Raw genomic sequence first — 20,237 nt, 5'->3', positions numbered from 1 at the left:
ATCTCCTGGCTCATCCTTCCCCTTCAAACCCTTATCTCGTTTCCATTCCCCTACGCGCTCCCCTTTTCCTTTCATGCCCCATTTGGTTCGCGCGTACCCCCACTCAGAGCCTTCACCTGCTTGTTTATTCCCTGGAAGGGTGGCCAAGCCCGCATCTGACTCACCACCCTCCCCCATCTACTGCACGCTCGCCCTTGCAACCTGCCCTAACTGACAATTAACCTCCCCCTTAGCTAATTGACCCTAAACTTCCGTCCTTCCAGTCGCCCTTCTAATTGCCGGGTGGGTGGGAGGCCAAACTAAAACCGCGCGATGGGAACGCGGAAAGAGGCCGGTCCCTCCACCCCCAACCCCTTTTATTCCCTCCCCTTAAACCCACCCCCACTTACCTTTCTCCCCAATCCCTGTCCTCTTCGCCGTCACTTCCTTCCCGAAAAGTCCCGCGGGAAGACTAGAGCGTTGCTCTGCTTCCCGCGGGCCCCTCCATCGGGAAATAATTCAGTGACAGCTGATTAAGTGTAAAAGGTCATTTATTAGGACAGGATTGCATAATTTACATAACCATTAACTTTTAAACATAACCGTAACTTTAATAAAGCCCTCCCATTAACATCTCCTGGCTCATCCTTCCCCTTCAAACCCTTATCTCGTTTCCATTCCCCTACGCGCTCCCCTTTTCCTTTCATGCCCCATTTGGTTCGCGCGTACCCCCACTCAGAGCCTTCACCTGCTTGTTTATTCCCTGGAAGGGTGGCCAAGCCCGCATCTGACTCACCACCCTCCCCCATCTACTGCCAACCAGCAGAAACCCATTTGGCGTTTTGCTGCCCCACCCCCCTTAAGGCCACGCTACTGCGACCAGTACTTCTCATTTCTCGTTTGCAATTCACAATTTCTCTCCCCACAACTCTTCAAAAACACAGTCTCAGATCTGTCAAATAGTATGCATTTCCCACTGTGGACAGGTGAACACCATGGTCCCTGAAAAGTGCAACCTCCTGCTCTGTAATGTTCCCATATTTCAATATTTTGCTCCCTTGCGCCCCGCAAAAAGCCCTCATGGCTCTGTTAAGTTTCCTTCGAGCCCGCTTCATGGCTCCATGCTTCACTGCCCCTCTCCACACTCTACGTGGAACCAAATCTGTCCACCCCAAGCATGTACTATGCGTTTTTTTTTTTTTTTTTTGTTTTTAAACTCCAAAAACCCTCTGCATGTATTGCAGTAGCATGAGACCTGACCGTTTCACAAGATCATTCTCTCCCAAATGTATGATTAACAAATCTGCACATCCCCCGCTCAGTAAGTTAGCAGTGATGAAAGAAGCAGTTTCCCCACCGCATTCTGCTCTTTTCCCACCGTAGCACCTCGTGCCGTCTGCTGGATAGTCCCCAGGCCCGACCAAATATCTGTTCCTCCGCGGACTTCGCCGCCCCGTGGACAATTTAATGGCCGACCAGCCATGTAACCATCTTGCCCTGCGCTGGACCAAACTCGTCTCCTGCAATGGAAAAACAACTGTAACATGTTTTTTTTTATTTTTTTTATTATAACAAACCTCTCCCCCTTTTACCAAAAAAACCCTCACAGCTGTTTCTCCCCACCTTTCAGCGTCTAACGTAACGTTCGCAAAACTTCGATCGCCCGTGGCCTATCGCCCTGATCTTAGCCCAGTCCCAACCCGAAAATGCGCCGCAGCCGTAGCTACCCCAATCCTAAACGGATGCGTACCAAAAAACCCAATGGCCCGGCGACCCACACGTCCCAAACACCATCCTTAAACCTCGTAAAAGCTGAAATCTATTAAGCTTGGACCCTGATCTGTGTACAACAAACCCCTGCTTCCTTGTTTGACATCCGTGAGGATTGAAACTTGCTCCATTCTATGACTGGGCAAGTCAATACATTGCCCCCTTCCTCTAACTGTACCCACTTCCTTTTGCCTAGCTGATTGGTTTCCGACCGTCTAAGTCATGACCCCCCAATCGATCGCCGTGCACACCACCTCCTTGTATCGCATCCCAGCTGCTGCCCCCCCCAAACAAATCTGACACTCCAAAAGCTCCAAAAAACCTCCACCCATGCATGCGCGGAAAAGTGCTAGTTCGCATTCGTCTGCGCAACTTCCCGGCCGTACGCGTAAACCACTTTAGTGACAAATCAAAATCAACGGGTTTCCTGGCCGTTCTACCCTCTACCGCTCTGATTCTGCCCCAAAACATTCCACATTCTTCTCAACGTTCATTTCTTGCCTGGTCGTGATCAAAACAATTTCCCATACAAAGATACTCCCGCCAGTTTACCCCTGATCTTGGCCGCTGATAAACCTCTTCGAATCATGCACAGCCCAAAATGCAACGCCTGATGCTCTAGCTGTTATTCACTCTGTCCCCAAAAATTTCCTGTAGCCGCTCCAAAGCTGAAAAACCAACCATGGCAAACGAAAACATTGCTGAGTGGATTCCGCTAAGGACATCTCCACCCATCCCGTGATCATCGTTCCCCCCATACCCAAATGTCTGCCGGGTCCGCTGTCTTGGGCCACGCCTCTGCGCACCATCTATCCTCCCAGAAAAAACCCCAAAAAACATGCGCACCAGCCATACTGTCTCTTCCTCAGAGAAACACGTGGATACCGTTGCATTGGTCCAGAACTGTTTCCCAACTTTAACCTCTCCTCTGAGTCCCACTGACCCTCCTATTCTGTGGTGTGTCAAAAGCTGCGCCCAAACGAACAACCTAGCCGCCTGCAAAAACGTCCTCTCCCCCTAACTGCCCTACAAGCAAAGTTAAAGTGCCCTGACAGCTTCTGGGCTGTTCTCCAATCTATTTTTCATGCCTCCCGCACCGTGGCCGAGAAAAACCAGCATCTCCGTTACTTCCTGTGCCGGTAATCTGGCCGTCATTGTACTGGAGTCTAACTCAAATACCCAGCAAGGTGATAAACGATGAGGGTCCTTCGGTCTTTCCGAGTGCTCCAGCACTCCCATCTGCTGTGCCATGTCCTGAGTTTTTTTTTTTTTTTTTTATATATAGCCGTCCGGCATTCCCCTGCATCTTTACTTCCTACAAAAAAGGGGGCGTCATTCAAAAATAGTGGGTCACCACCTAAATGCCCACTGCTCTTAACAAAAACCCACCGCATGAAGGTGTTAAGGCTTCGAACCAGGCACATGAAATCGCACAAAAAACCCATGGGCAGGACCCTGTCCGCATGGCTCGCTCCTCCAAACTGCATCTCCACCAAATCAAAAATCCCTTGGATGTATCGGCAATAGCCTGCACGCTGATTGTAGATCGCGTTTTGCCAGTTCTGCCCCATGGCCACATGCCCTGACCAATTTTATAGCATCCTCCACATATACATACACCACCCTGGTGTCTTCCGCTGCCATGAAATCGTTAACATATGTGCCCTCCAGCCATGAGAGGTGATGTTTCAACCTGAAATCACCCGGGCCTTCTTCGGCACGACTCCCCATGTAGATATCCTCCAATTCTGCCTTGGCCATTCATAAAATGGGCCCACAATTCTGCCCAATGCCCGTTCCTTGTCCAAATTTTTTCTTTACCACCTGTGGTGTTTCCTTTGCAGACCGCAATTGTCCGCCCAACGTCTCACTCGTGGGCCTTGGTAGCTGACCCTGCAACCTTCTTGTAAACCTTCTGTTAACCTAAAACAGCTGCCCTATACCGTGCATATACTCAGCCATGGGAAAATAAAGTCTAACCCGACTGGCGTAGGCCCCTTTGAGGCCGTGGCGCCCAGTGTCCCTCTGCCTTTAGCAGCCCTCCCTTGTTCAGAGGGACTGAAAAGTGAAAAAACATTGTGTGCCCAGGTGACGGCCCCCGCTCTTGAAGCAGTCATGGTAACCTCTGCAAAGATGTCTGGAGCAGAAACCCCTGTTGAAGTTCCAGCACGCTCCTGTCGTGTTAGGTGTTGTTCTTATGTCCCACACCCGCCCCCCTTGGGGCGGGACGTGCCTGAAAACGTCTTATATACTACTGGTAACCCACTGGCCGTATGTGTCGATGCTGCAGATTGTGATGAATTCATCCACTGCATCCCTAATTCTGGGTCTATGGCCCCCCATGGCTTATCTGTACTAATGCTCACTCAAGCTCTGAACTCCTCGTCCAAAATCAGCCAGGCTAAACCCCCAAAATGCATCTGCACCTCCCTAATGATGCCCCTGTATTTAAATAGTGCTATAGCCCTGTCAAGGTATCTCTCGCCATAAATGCTTGCAAAGATTAAAAACGCTGATGTCCCATTGCCCATATTACTTGGCACCCTCGGCCTACAGGCCAACTCCCACTCCTCTTCCTTATGACCTTTCTTTGGCTTGCTTGTCCCTATGTAACAGTTTAAAACGTCTACGTACTCGTGTTTCCATATTCTGTCCTTTGCTTCATCCGCTATGTGTGAGCCAATGGCATAGCCAGACCCATATAGGGTAGCCTTTTATATGTTCTCCCCCTTCCTACTCATCTTTGCCTGAATTCTCTCCTGCAGCCTTGTCCCCGCCTTCAGTTGTACCTCTGGCTTGCAGCTCTGTGCCATTTTCCCCTCGCTGCTTATCTTTTCCTGTTAGTGTGTCAAATATCGAAACTTCCCTTACCCCAATGGACTTGTAATTGGAGTGTTGTCCCCTTTTGCACTGTCCCCCCCAAACCGACCACCTTTGCCCGTTACCTCTGCCATTCGTAGCCACCGGCCGCAAAAACCTTCCGGGCCCCTCGGCCCCATGCTTGTTCTTGCTTTCTTTCCTGTTGGCCACTAGTGTTGTCCCGCTCCTGCAAAAACGGAAAAACAGAGAGAGGGGTTGTGCCGCTCATGCGTCCCTTTCCCCTCCCCCTTGTGCCACGCCCTCCGTTTCCTTGATCTCCCCCTCTTCCCATTCTTCCAGATCCTCTTCCCAGTCAAGTTCCAGCACACCCTCTACGCACACATCCATCCGTTTTTTACCACTCCCACTCCTCATCATGTAGCTATTAGACATGTCATCGTGACCCACATGGCGTCCACCATCTCTGTGTTGTCCCCGATCCTGCGGAGTAGAGAAGGCCGCCGGAGGCCCCTCTAGCGCTTCTGACCAACGCGCTGGGGCCGTCTTGCGCCCCGTTGGTATGGCTTCCTTTCTGCCAACCTCTTACGTTGGCATTAACCTTCCGCAAGCCGCATGGCCGTATGCGCCACTGGCTCCCAACACGCTGCCTAAACCACTATCCTCCCCGACTTCTTGTCCCCTTCCGCTCAGGCCCCATACCAAATGCGAAGCGCCGCTTGTGCCACCTCTACGATGCGGCTGTTTGCCGCGGCGCCGAGGCGGAGTTCATACCCGGCCTTGCCTGCCTGTACCCCCCTGCTGCGGGCCCAAAGGTGCGTTGAGAGAGCTGCATGGGCCCTGCCTAACTTGGTGCCTCCCCGGGTCCTGCGTAGAGCCTGGCACGGGGGGGGTGTCCCGCTAGGGCATTGGTTGTGCCTTGTGTAACAGCCACCTTGTGCCGAAACGTTTTTTTTTTTTTTTGGGGGGGGGGGGATGGGGCCTGTATTGCCCCTTGCTCACCTAATTGGGCCTTAAGGGCCGGTGGCGAGGGCCCCACACTGTAATGAGGTGGGCTCCCCCACCTAGACAAACACAGCCGCCCAGCCCGAGTCCGCCGCGCAGCACCATCTCCATGTTTATATATCCTTCCACTCCCCCATTGTTAGAAGGATTCATTCATTTTATCCATTCTCCATTTTTTCCTTCCTTTCCCTTGGGCCCCACGCGGTCGGGGCCAGTGCAATCCGCCGCCACAGCAATAGCCTGTTGGCCCCTAGGCAAAAAGGGGCCCGCTGGCAGGGCCCCCCGGATCCGCGGCGACTCAAAAAACCCCCCCCACCCTCTCCCGCGGCCGCGACACCGCAAGTGCGGCCGGCTGGCCAACAAGACCCGTGCCCCTGTTCCTGCCAAAACGAGGGGGAGGGGCGGCCGCTCGAACGGGAGCGCTGGCCGCCTCCCGTAGACATGAGGAAAGGAGGAGGGGGGCGCGGGCTGAAAACGCGCCCCGACCTAATGCATAAAGGAAAACAGGGGGGGGGGTACCCGTATACCCCTTCCCCTTTACCTGCCACCCTACCTGCAACCCGGAAAAGAAAGGGGTCCCGCCGATACAAAGACCCCAGGGACCGGCCACTCCAAACTAAAACTGCGCAATGGGAACGCGGAAAGAGGCCGGTCCCTCCACCCCCAACCCCTTTTATTCCCTCCCCTTAAACCCACCCCCACTTACCTTTCTCCCCAATCCCTGTCCTCTTCGCCGTCACTTCCTTCCCGAAAAGTCCCGCGGGAAGACTAGAGCGTTGCTCTGCTTCCCGCGGGCCCCTCCATTGCCGTTCAGGATCCTTATCATGTTTGCGGTGTCTGTCGCTGGCTGTAGTTCTTACCGGGTGACCTGCGCCCTTCCACGGCGGCCTTACTGTAGTTACAGCCTTCTGTTTCCTGTTCAGTCTTTGAACCTGCAAAATCGTATAAATCAAACCTGAGAAAACGTGTTTTCTGTATTTATTTCGATGTATCGCGAACAGTCACAATAGGCATGTGCTTGATGCCTGTGGCCACCAACACTTGATCCAAAACCCAGGCTCTGGCAAGGCCTAGCTCCTCCATCCTCTGTGTGTGGGGTCGTGCGAGATGGCGGCCACGAAGAAGCATAGATGGGCCCCAAAGATGCATAGAGTCATGGGCAGAAATTATCCCTGCCTCCTGGCAGAATTCTCTGCACTTTACTCCCTGGCACCACGATGACTGCATGCCTTCCCATTTATCCAGGGCCCACTGGACACCACTGTGCCTAGTGGATAGCACTGGTGGTGCAGGACATGTGTGGTGTACATCAGCACTGCACTGGTATGATTGTATAGTTAACAATTAAAAGTGAAAAAACTGTCTGTTTAGCTTTTGATGCTTGCCATAAAGTTTAAGAATCATCCCTATCGGTTTTTATTTATTTTCCAGACAAACATAATTCATTTAGGCCATAGATCATTGAAATATCAACAAAAATAACAGTACGTGTTGTAAATCTCTGAAGAATTATTCAAACTGTAATTTTAAAACAAGTCATATTATAGAGCATCATTGCCTATTATATTATGGCCTCAAATCACATCATTGCATAATATTTCGAGGAAAAAAATAATTTTTATGTTTGCATCTTAGAGGAAGGGATGGAACATGGTAACAGAATTTGGCGAAATGCAGTCATTGGAATTTTCCCCACAGTTGCACTCTCCAACATTGAAATATTATCACCGGCTGGAATTCTCATCCGATCACCCACCAACACAGTAGAGGTAAGTTCTTCTGACAGAGACCGTCTTTGTGGTTATTTTGTGGGTGACCTGGAAAACGGTAGGAGAACCAATGTGTGCAAGATCTGCTAGAATTGTCAACAATTGTAACTTTCCAGATGAAGTTGTGTGAAACCACATCTTTCGCACTTCATTAAAGCTTCAAAGTGTATGCCCTCTACAGAGATTTGAAGGACAGAGAGTGAACATTTTTAGAACTTTATTGTGATTTTGACACACAGTACAGGGAATGAATTAAATAGACTTTAATGGTATGCCCTTATGACTGCATATTATTGACATACATTTGCAAGGAGGGAGAGCTTTTTGGGGGGCATTTTTCCTGCTGCTTGTATGTGTTGCTGATTTTTTCCAACAAAGCTCTGCTTGTAGGTGATCCAACGAATGAGAGAATTGGCTCACATGCGGCTACAGACTTATTTACTACAAAGCTTAGGGCATAAAAGGATCTTAGAAACAATTAAATGTTGAGGTTTCAGCTTTTTCAATTTCTCAGCTCATGGACTGGGGTTTAAGTGAGGATTTCTCTAAGATATAATTGCAGAACTGCACTTTTAGGTCTCTTGTTCCATACTTCATACTGTTTTAATGGTCAGCTAGTGAGAAAGCCTCAGAGTGAATCTTACTACATCACTTACCACAGCATTAATGTCCCATCTTATACTAATTGAAGAACTAAAAAGTAATCATTGAAGAAATAATACCACAGAGCTAGAATTCTAAATAAGGGAACGCTTTCACCTTGTACCTGATTCAGGGGTACACTAGTCATAGCGAATGAAGTGCAATCATCACAGCCTCTTTGTAAAATGTAACCACAGTGCTTGACAATGAAAAACAGCAAGTTATAAGTGGTTTACACAAGAAAGACCCACTGATCACAGTTATGTATTCCAAGTGTGAGTACTACTGTCTCCTTTCTTTCAATCAGACTATTTTGCAGTAACTGCCCAAGTTCTCCTGATTATCCCCTTGTGGCTAAATTCAATAAGGAATTATTGCTGAATCTCACATTAGATAACTTCATGAGAAATTGTATCATGCTTTCCATCTGTACAAGTGTGAAGCCATGTAAAGGTGGAAGGTTACACCCAAACAACCAATAGCATTAGGTGAGAGACTATTACTCCACAGAGCTGAGATAAAACATAAGTGACAAAGTCTTAATCCAATGACTAAAAGAGATTGATTCAAAAGGGAAGACCCAAAGTAAACTTTATGGATGTTGGAAACAACAGGTCTGTTTGGCAGCTGCACTGTCCAAACCCAGACCTAAAAATCTATCTATGTCCAATCCTGAGGAGCTAAAGAATTATCAATTTATGGCAAAATTGTTGTCAGCCATTTAATTCTTGTAGATAATTTCTGCTGTATAGCATGAGCAATAAACTGGAGCACAGAAGTTGCTGTATTTTCAATAGAAAGATAGTGCCCCTGATAGTGGAACTAAACCTGTAATGATACCTGAAGATATGAAACATATCACAAACAGAAATTTTGTTAAAGACCTGGTACAGCTAGTTTGTCCAGCTCTCAAAATATTATAGTGCACTGTGTTTAACTTTTGTTTTTTGAATGGAGAGGTAAAATTCTTCCTTACAGACATTCAGATTGAAATTCTACAGAATCCACATAACGACTAGTGTTATAAAGCATGTTTAGACTAATGGGCTGCCAAATAGGACCCTTTGGTACACTTTTTGATATCTCTTCAGATGACACACATTGTACTGTGCCAATGCCTGCTAACATTAGCAACACAGAATTGGAACAGTATCACCCTGAAGTTAAGTTCATCAAAAACAGAACATTTCTAACTGGAAACATCTCATGTCTCTGATATCTGGTATGAACACATTGGTTTCTGTTTGTTTACTTACACCCTCCAAGCTTTCACTCACTGATTTACAAGATTATACCTGTAGTAAAGTTGCATTCTACCATCTATAAAAGTGCTGTCCAGCAAGGATAACCTTCATGCCTGATGTTTATGATGACCACTGGTGCATTATTATAACTATAGCCATTCATGGTGTGTATGTGGATATCTTTAAAACATTCCATTACTCTTTGTCATTTAAAGACATTTAATTGAGGCTATTTTCCCACTGCACTGCCCCATAGAGGTAACTAATATTATATAATGATCTAGTTCTCACTGGAGTCCAAAATGGTCTTATCAAACTCATAATAGCCAAGCAATCTTGTCACTCCTTTGGTCTGGCTTATAGTTGCAAGACTCCTATCTACTTCAGTTCCTGTGAGCTGGGACTACATCCTGTTTTCACTTAGTTCAGGCACTGTTCATCAGTATTAAAAGTTACATTCTATCAAACCTTATTTGCTACACACCTGAGCAATGTGTCTGTAGCTGCTTCACAAAAACAGAAGAGAGGATTAGACTCATAAACAGGCATTGCAGCCAGGATGCCATGAAAAGAATGCAGTCAATGATGACAGGATCTCTTGGATACTTGATGTGCCAAAATACCCAACATTTTTCTAAGCTCCTCAAAGACTCGTAGTGTCCACATTGTGAATTTTTTTTCACTTGTATTCAATATGACTTCAAATCCAAGTGTTTGTTAAGATTGCTTCAGACATTGCACTGGGGACTTCACTTTATTAGATGGATGTGGTATTTTGGGGGTTGAAATACTGATGTTAGGAACAGCTTACCTGCATAGCCTTGGTTAGGCTTTGCACTTTTGGAGGCAAACGCGCTCTGAATCAGTGGTTAGGAAAGATCTTGCTGGTTGGACTCATGGCTGTCTTTAGTGCCCAAAGTCGCTTTTCAATTTTTACCACCATGGTTAGCGTTCTAGCCTTCCATCTGCGATTATTTAATGGAAGCCTACTCACACTTGTCATATGTACCTAGTGAACTTCAGGTCTCTTTCCAAGAACAAATGGGATATGTTCACTCTATTATAGGGTATTCAACCGGATGTATTCCTCCTTACAGAAACATGGATTAAGGACAGCAGTGTGCCAGATATTGCAATTATTCTGCCTTCAGGATATAAGATCACCAGGTGTGATTGCTCTGGAAAGGTAGGAGGAGGTGTGACAATTGTAAGAAAACAAATTATGGAATGTAAATGTATTCCTAGTATAATCTCTGGTTGTGAAAGCCTATTATTTCCTATGAAACATTCCCACAATTATACTTTTACCGGACTATTGGTCTATGGTCTTCTGGGACCAGCTTAAGAATTTGTAAGGACCATATTAGACCTAGTGGCGACATATAGGACCTTAGTACGAGTGTGGCGGTCTTTGACCGCCACACTTGCGGTGGTGATCAGAACCACCTCTGTTGTGGCGGTCCGACCGCCACATTAAAACCCTGCCAGTCAGACCACCAGGGAACTGCCAGCACCTCCAGGATCCCTGATCCCGACGGCCTTGCGGTGGTGAAGATCATAATGCCTTATGGATTATGACCTTGTTCTCCACCAGCCTTTTCATGGCAGTAACACCGCCATGAAAAGGGTGGTGGAAAGCAGGTGCAGTGGGCCACAGGGGGGGCTCCCTGCACTGCCCATGCACTTGGCATGGGCAGTGAAGGCCCACCCCCTACCCAGCACCGTTGCAATGTTCACTTTGAACAGTGAACATTGCAAGAGTGCTGGTGCACCCTTCGGGCTACAGCATTGCTGCCGGCTTGATTACGAGCCAGAGACAATACTGTAGCCTGTTTCCCGCTAGGCCAGCGGGCAGAAACTGAGGTTTACGCCTGCCTACTTAGCGGGAAACTCTTCATAACTCCGGCGGGATGGCGAACACCCTGTCAGAAGTGTGGCGGACAGACTTTCTCGTCAGCCAAACTCTTAATTAGGCCCATAGTCTTCAAGCAGCCAATTTCACCTTATTGGGGGACCTAAACATCCACTTGGAGGATGCTACCTGTTCAGTGGGCTTCAGTTTTATACAAGACCTGTCTGTGTAGTTCTCCTATACATAATAAGGGCCACATTGTAGACCCTACTTTCACTAATCTTGAGAACATGGCATATGTAAAAAAAAATATCAACATGCATGCCATTCGAAGAGCCCGGATAAATGACTTTGCAAGTAGGATAAATTCATCCTCAAGCTACAGTAAAGAAATGTACAATACTGTAAAGTCCTTCCTAAATCCATTACTGGAAACGCCTTAAAGTGACTCACTTCCTTTCAGATGAGAGAGGCTTCCAAGTCAGTGAGGGATCATTTTACTCGACTATTCATCAGTTGAGGTGCGGAGTTCCTCGGGGCTTCTCACTGAGTCCCGCACTTTTCGATATTTATGTCAGTTTGTTATCAGACATCATAGGGGATTTGGGTTCACAATGGTGTCATACACTGACGATACACAACTGATAGTCATACTGTCCCCTGTTTGTTTGGAGAAGGTATTCGAATGGATGGCGGGCCATTGCCTAAAGTTAAACCGAGAGAAAACAGAGGTGATGGTGGTAGGTAACAACCCATCCTTCTGGCAATAGATCAGCTGGCCCACGGTGTTAGGGGAATGTCCAACACCCAAAAAAGAGGTGAAGAGCTTAGGCTTTACTCTAGACAATCAGCTGTGTCTGGCCTCACAGGTGAACAAGATAGCTGGTACGTGCTTTGGTCTACTAAGAGCACTTAGGAAAACCCTTACATGGTTTCTGGCTGATTCCAGAAGAAGCGTGATCTAAGGGCTGATCCTATCATGCCTTGACTATGGAAATTCACTCTATTTAGGTAGCCCCAAAGTGGTGATTGGGAAACTTCAAATCATTCAGAATGCCGCAGCCCGGACACTATTAGGGATACCAAAATCACAAATATCTAGGGAAGCACTTAAAGATCTCTATTAGCTGCCCTAAGCAGCAAAGTACAGTTTAAGGCACTCTGCCTGGTTCATCAGGCCAGACATAAGGTGGGCCCAAAAGTTCTCCACCAATTGATCACACCTTATCAACTCAACATGGTCCTTAGATCCTGCAATCTGGAAATCTTCGCTAAGCCCAGGATAATCAGAGCTAGGTGGGGGTCGATTGTTCTCATGTCTTGCCCCTAACCTCTGGAACTCGCTGCCTCTCAAGCTGAGAAGCAAAAACAATTCCCTGCACGTTAGGAAGCAGCTAAAAACCTATAATTTCCCATTATTTGTGTGCTTTCTATTCTCACTGTTCCTCCTCGAGCACTGGGAAGCCCGCTTCCAGGTTGCCATGCGCTTTATAAATTTGGTGAATTTAATTACATTGACTGGAATTGAACTGAATAGAAAGACAAGAATTTAGTTTCAATATTATTGATTAGCAAGACTATCATGTCAAAAATATTGAGGAACAGAATACAGTAGGTAAGAATATCGTTTTTATTCATAATACAGTTTTTAAAAATATTGCTGAATATACCATTTACTTTAATATAGTTGTATTAAGTATCATTTTTACTTCATTTAATACATATTAGTTTTATTAATTTTAGGGGTTACTATTATTATAATTGTTTCGTATTTTTAGCATAGTTTATAAGTTTAAATGTGTAACTATTATTTTTACATTTAATTAGGAATTTATGTTTTATGTTTTAGTAGCTTGTTATTTGGTTTGTAGGGGAATAGGGTGAATATTACATTTATACATTATTTTATTATTTTAAAGGAATGTTTTAGTTATTAAAATATTTTATTGATAATTATGTAAATTATTTAATTGATTATTTGTTATTTTAATTATTTAAGCATATGTTGTGAGTTTTAATGTGTAATTTTAAATTTCAATAGTTTGATTACTAATTTATGATTTAGTTGCAGTTTGGGAAACAGGATGGGAAGTTATTTAAATTATAACTATTGGTGTTTCAAATGATTGTTTTCTGTTAATTAAATACTTAATTGGGAAGTCTGCATGTAAATTATCGATTATGTAAATTATTTCTTGTATTTTCATTATTGTTTATTCATTGATGTTTCTTACAAACTTTAAGAAATGGATCTTTTATTTTTTGTTTTAATTTTATTTGTTTTATTTATTTATGTATTTAGATGTTATTTTAAATGTATAATTTATTTTACAGGTTTTCTTACGTCACTTTTTTTGTAGTAGGATGTGAAGTATATTTATTTTAAAAGTATTTCTTTCGTTTTATATGTGTTGCATTTTTTAGTTTTATTTCTTTCAATTACATTTCATTATGTTTATTTATAATGCACATGTACTTTTATTTTGAATATGTTTTAATATCTTTCATATTGTTAGGTATTGAAATGCTTTTAAAAATAATTAGGCTTTGGAATGGTATAGCAAACCATTTCCAAGTCCATCACTTTTCTTCCTTTTGCCTGTGTTGAATTGAATATAGTAAAGCCAACGTCTCCAAAGTTTAACCCTTTCACTAATGTTCGTTATATTGGAGCAAGAATAGTAAATTTAACTCCTCCAAAGTCCAACACTTTCCCTACTTTTGCTGTGACTGGAGTAGGAATAGTAAATCTGACCCCTCCAAAGTCCAACATGTTTCCTACTTTTGTCTAAATTGGAATTAGAATAGTAAACATGACTAAGGGCCTGATTTGATATTAGCAGACAAGTTACTCCGTCACACCGTTGACAGATATTCCATCCGCCGAAATCTAAATCCCATAGGATATCATGGGATTTAGATTTTGGTTGAGGGGATATCTGTCACAGTTGTGACAGAGTAACTTGTCTGCCATTATCTAAATCAGGCCCTAAATGTTGATAGGTAAGAAACATCATAGCAAGGACAGCATAGAGACAGTAAACATCAACAGAGATGTCTTTTCACCATATGTCAGAAAGATGCTTTTGCAAATATATCTACAAATGCTGATATAAATGTCACTATAAATGCCCAAGTTTGTAGTTTTATCTGGCACAAATGTTGCAAACTGGTCAGAACATTGTCCTTTATGGTCATTAAGAATGGCTACCTATGATTAAATGACTTGAGAAATGAGTTACTTATAATTGTTAGATCTGGCTTGTTCTACTTCAGAAGTGCCCCTGCTAAATCAAGTTGTTCCTATAATCTAGGTATGATAATGACTGACTGCTCTGCTTTGTAATGTACAAAATACCAACTGGTGTCTTTTTGTGTTGGAAATGATTTTAAGTATGATGTACAAAATAAATGCTTGAAAGTCGGATATAAAAAAATAGGTGTTTTCCTGTGCGTAGCATAGAGTTCTAATTAGGATTCACAAAAATCTACAGGATTAGGTATTGAAATAATTGTTTTATTGGTGTTTTAAAGTGGCACAAGTCACATTAGTACACTTTAGATACATCTAGCAACACTGAATGTGTTTCCTTGCACTGGGAAGTAAAATACATAGAAATAAAAACATCTTTCTAAAATTGAGAGTCAGATAAAAAGACTTGTAGTGCAAAGTAAATGTTCTAGTAGTGAAGTGTGAATTAATCAGAAAGATATAGTGAAACTGGAATTATGAGTCAGGTAACCTATTTACTGGGGTGACATGATTATTTCAAGTTACAGAAACAGAGCTCAAAAGATCAGGCAAAATAGGTGACATAAGAAATCAGAGCTAAAAAGTCAGTGTCCAAAACTGTGTTGTTAATTTAGGAGGGGGTGACCACTATTAACTTTTCAAACACAATCTGGTTAGGCCACAACACAGTTCTTAAAGAGTTTCTGCTCAGCCCCTGGTAGCTATGGCATTAGAAGCAGGTAATATTTAGCAAAGTGTGTTTTAAGTTGAAACTCTACTAATGATGTCAAAGTAAAAGCACAACCCAATAAAATTCCCAGACCAATTTAGAAAAATAGAGAGAATGTTAATAAGAAAAAGACACTATGAACTTTCAAGGTTTTAAGGAAAAACCTGCTAGATTTAGTAATGCTCCACTAAAAAAAATAACTTGTGATTGACTGGGACCTAGGCATGATTTAGGGCTGACCTCAATGGAGTGACTCCTATACTCCAAGTGGGTTGTCCCGGTCAAAGTTTTTACCTTCTGCCTTAGTCTCTGAAATGGAAATCAAAATCCTTCCACAGGTCGAAAGGAGTTGGGTCTGAGGGTCCAATATATATACTTGGTGCCAGCCTTGAAGTAGGAAAAGGCTCAGGAGGTTTTATCCCCCAGAGGTGTTTGGAATTCCCTGCCTCCCAGTCCTGTCTCCAGCTTGTCTGAGAACACAGTAGACTAGTGTCAAACCCCTTGTGAGTGTGCTGAGGCAGAGACTTTGTGATGTGTAGGTGTGGTAGGGTAGGTGACAGCTCCTCTCCCTCATCAGGACTGAGATGGCCCATCCTGCTAAAACCTATTCCCCTTTTATCTCACTGTCTGGCAGTAATACACAAGTACCAACTGCCAGCTACACCCAGTCATTTGACCCAGGATGCATGCTGCAGGCAACAAATGACTAGGGCAAAGAAATGGCACCTTTCTAAAAGTGGTATTTTCAGAATTGTGACTAAAAATTCAACTTTACCATTAAAGAATGTTCTAAATGCCAATTCGGCAGTCACATCAGTGTGCTGAGTGTTTGATCACTTTAAATCTGAATCTCTTTAGTGCGCTTTTAATATTATTTTTGCATCTTGTGCTCTTAAAATCTGATTTTGTGCTTATAAAATGTAATTATTTTTAAAGGAATTGTTTTGGTATTGTGGTGGTGAGGGCGGCCTTTTCTAATTTTACGGACTGTATTTTTTTTTCAATGGGGTCCAAAATCATTTTGACAAAACTTGAAATCAGCATTTCACACCGGTTTTTCTAGGAGTGATTCTGACTATTTCGGACACTTTTGGGAGCGTGGGCTCTCCTAATCTTTCTTCGGACTAGTCATGGTTGTTGCTAGCTAGAAGTGTCTTTTCTCTGATGTGCTGTAGTTGCTACTGGGTAGATGATCCTAGCTTGGGTGGAGGCTGCCTATTTAATAATGGCCACACAGCAGACATGCACAGTGGGCACGCCGCTGGCATGTCCTAGGTGTATTAAAGGCAAGTCCATCTACGTACATCCCAGTAGCGGCCAGCGCCAGCCATCATGCTGATTTAAAGAAGAAAAATCTTGCTATGAAGGATAATAATGCAAGGCTGGTATACCCTGCTGAGGTACTTTTAAACCTGAGTAACAGTTGCTCATGTGAATGTAAACTGACCGTGAATGGCTGTTAGGGGCCTGTTATCTGTGCCATCTGGAAAAGGACTTTGAACTTGCATTGTTTAAGCATGACGGAGGGTGAACACAATGGCATTAAGAGTCTTAATTTGAAGGCTGCTCTTGGTAATATCTGCTCTCTACACGAATATGCCCTACATATCTACAATCTCCTAATTGACTCCCACCCTGATATCCTCTTTATGTCAGAGATATGGCAGAAGGAGGATGCTAACCCTTATCTGTAGCGTGCCCTTCTGGACACATATGACTGTATCCATGTAGACAGGAAGGAGAAACGTGGAGGGGGATTGGAATTGCATTACAAATATATTTAAAATACTTGACATTTCAGGTTGAGGAATTAAAGACAAGTGGGGAGGGAGCACACTGCCTCTCATCCCCGCACAGTTCACCCCATTGTATCCTGGTAAATGCAGTATGTTTAGTTCAAAGTTGCTGTAGTTTTTCACCAAAGTTGGTGCAGATACTGCTGTTATCTCTAGACACGTTTCTGGCTTTAGCCCTTCATCAGTAGAGAGCAGAAGTAGCAGAGAGCAGGGAAACGTCATCTGGGGTTGCTGGTATGCTGCCCAAGTCTTCACAGGTGTCAGTACCACTCCACAGGCATATCGGTGCATCCCAGGTGAGCTTGTCAGCTCTTTGGCTCAAGGGAGTCTTTTAAACGCAAGTGGAGGGGGCACACTGCCTCTAATCCCAGCACAGTTCATCCCATTGCATCCTGGTAAATGCAGCATGTTTACTTCAAAGTTACTGTAGTTGTTCACCAAAGTTGGTGCAGGAAGTGCTGTTATCTCTAGACACGCGTTTCTGGGTTTAGCCCTTCATCAATAGAGAGCAGAAGCAGCAGAGAAAAGTCATCTGGAGTTGCTGATATGCTGCCCGAGTCTTCACAGGTCACAGTACCATTCCACGGGCACACGGGTGCATCCCAGGTGAGCTTGTCAGCTCATTGGCTAAAGGTAGCCTTTTAAACACAAGTGGGGGGGAAGCACACTGCCTCTCATCCCAGCACAGTTCACTCCATTGCATCCTGGTAAAGGCAGTATGTTTACTTCAAAGTTGCTGTATTTTTAAAGGAATTAAAGATGGCAGAATCCTTAAACTTCTAATTTTCACCCTCTGCCCAACACTCCCTGTCAGGGGTGTATATCTATCATTCACCAGGGTTTGATCAATTTGCTTGATCAAACACTTGCTTCTAGATAATTAATTATGCAAACATTCTGATTTTAGGAGATTTTAATGTACATATGAAGAAGGCTGAAGACGCTTTGGCTAGTTACCTTCTAAAAACACTGAGATCTTTGGACCTCCCCTTGACCACCTCTGGTCCAACCGATGAGGCTGCACATACGATTGACATAGTATTCTCTAATCCACCTATTGTCCTGAAAGCTCCCAAGAAAGAGGCACAGTCTGACCACTTTATTTTATCTTTCTCCTTTTCTTTCCCCATTCATAAGAGAGAGTCCTGAAAGGCTATAAGTGGTCCGGTTTGTGCTTGGATTAAAATTGATATCCCAAAGATAAGGGAAGTTTTAGTTTCAACACTGCCCTGGTTATCGGGGGATGTAGCAGTAGACAATCTAGCAGTAGGCAACTAGCTTTCCATGGCAACTGATAAAGTGACTCTGGCAAGGCTGTTCGAGAAAAAGGTACACTCAACATTGCTACCTTGTTTACTGCTGAGCTAGCTTTAGAAAGACAACCCTGCAAAAGATTAGAAAGAAGCTGGAGACACCCCTGTAATAATGGTGATAAAGTTATTTGTGAGCTAGCTCTGAAATCCTGTCATAATAATATTAAAGATGCAGTTGCTAGACCTGGCATCCTTGGAGTGGTCTCCCCTAACTTTTTGCCCTCTAACTTCCTATTTTTCTGACCTGTTTTTTGCTGACGTATAGGGATTGGTGCAATTTACCACTGCTGACAAGTGCTAAAGTGCAGGCAGTTTGTCCTCTAAAACATGGCTACATTGGCTTCCCTATACTTGGAACATTTAATTTATTTGTAAGTCCCTAGTAAAGTGCACTATGGGTGCCAAGGCCCTGCAAATTAAATGCTACGTGTGGGACTGCAGCACTTATTATGCCACCTACAACAGTAGCCTCTCAAACATGTCTCAGGTCTGCCACTGCAGAGCCTGTGTGCAGTTTAAACTGCCCTTTCAAGCTGGCAAGTGTAGCCACATGCCAGGCCCAACCCTTCCTTTTTATTACATGCAAGCCAATCCTAAGGTAGGCCCTACTTAGCCCCAAGGGCAGGGTGTAGTGTATAATAAAGGGTTGGACATGTTCTTTTAAGTTTAACATGATCAGGTAGTAAAAAACGTTTAACTTTGTTTTTCACTATTGGAAGGCCTGTCTCTCCTGTAGAATAGCATTAGGGTTCCTGTAAACACCTTTTAAGAGTTACTTCCAAATGGGAAGAGATCGAAATGTGGAGTTTGGTGTCCCTGGTTTCACAATTTAACATCACAACTTAGGGGCAAGTCTGAAAACGCCACTTTTTAGAAAGTTGTCATTTTCTTACTTTAACCATTCTGTGCCACTGCCTGCCTTTGAGTACATGTCTGGGGTAGATGACAGCTAGTCTTTGTGCATTCCCACTAGACGGTCACATACAAAGGGAGCTTGGGTGTGGCATTTGCATATTGATGGCCCATCACCAGGCTGATGGTGTTCCTGGGCTACGAGGAGGGAGGAGCTGACACTTACTTCTGAATAGGGCTGTGCCTCTCCTCACAAAAAGGGCTGCATAACCCCCTGCATAGTGTCTGGAGCAAGGGAGGCCAGGAAAGTGACCCTCGGGACTTCAAAGGGAAGTCCGAAAGTTTTCCAACCTAAATTGGTGCAGTCTTTTTGTGGTGTCTTTTACTGTGTTACTGTAATTAGGTGTTGCACAAATACTTAACACCTTACCTTCTAAGTTAAGTCTGCTTGCTCTGTGCCAAGCTACCAGAGGGTGAGCAGACGTTAATTTAGTTTGGGCATCTGACTTGCACTGACTAGGATTGTGATCCCTACTTGAACAGGGTGCATACTAGAGACCAAACTAGAGACCAAATTTCTAACAGCAATCATTATGCTAAATGGATTGATGAGGCTAAGAACAGGCCTAAGGAATTTTTTAAGATTGGCTCACAGTTTTCTGACTCCTCCGTGTTTGCGCTACCCTGTGTGCCAGATGCAGATCTGTGCAGTAAATTGAGTAATTTCTTTGAAGAAAAATTTTTGAAAATCCAACTGAACCTGAATGCTCTAAATGTTGGGGTTGCGGCTGCACCCTCTAATGACTTCTGGGGTAGGTGGGAAGATAAGCTCACCTGCTTTCTTCCACCTTCAGAAGACACTCTGGGCCTTATTTATACTTTTTTAGCGCCACATTTGCATCATTTTTTGACGCAAAATCAGCACAAACTTACAAAATACAATTGTATTTTGTAAGTTTGCGCCGCTTTTGCATAAAAAAATGCGGCGCTAATAAAGTATAAATATGGGCCTCTGTTTTTTGAGCTGCAAATCTGGTTCTCCTTCTAGACCCTTTTCGCCCCACATACCTGGCACCGGATCACTGATATAATGTGCCCTATTCTCAGCCTCCAGATGTTCAGGATCAGTGCCCAGCTCCTGAAAAAAAGCTCAAGTGGTTCCCCTTTTGAAAACGCCTAATGCAGATACAGCACTGCTATCCAATTTTTGTCTTATATTCTTGCTTTCTGCTACCT

General features: G+C 44.2%; 1 protein-coding gene across 1 annotated transcript in view; it reads left to right on the top strand.

Moving 5' to 3' along the window:
* Positions 1-20,237, top strand: part of PKHD1 (PKHD1 ciliary IPT domain containing fibrocystin/polyductin) — a 1,684,711-nt gene that overhangs the window by 1,098,767 nt on the left and 565,707 nt on the right. Inside the window, exon 42 of the mRNA XM_069236642.1 lies at positions 7,207-7,340. Coding sequence (XP_069092743.1) covers positions 7,207-7,340 — 134 coding nt within the window. The remainder of the gene's footprint in view (positions 1-7,206; positions 7,341-20,237) is intronic.

This window comes from Pleurodeles waltl, chromosome 5 (genome assembly GCF_031143425.1).
Source record: "Pleurodeles waltl isolate 20211129_DDA chromosome 5, aPleWal1.hap1.20221129, whole genome shotgun sequence".
NCBI lineage: Eukaryota > Metazoa > Chordata > Amphibia > Caudata > Salamandridae > Pleurodeles > Pleurodeles waltl.
Note: the sequence above shows the minus strand (reverse complement) of the source record. Positions and strands in the feature narration are given on the sequence as shown.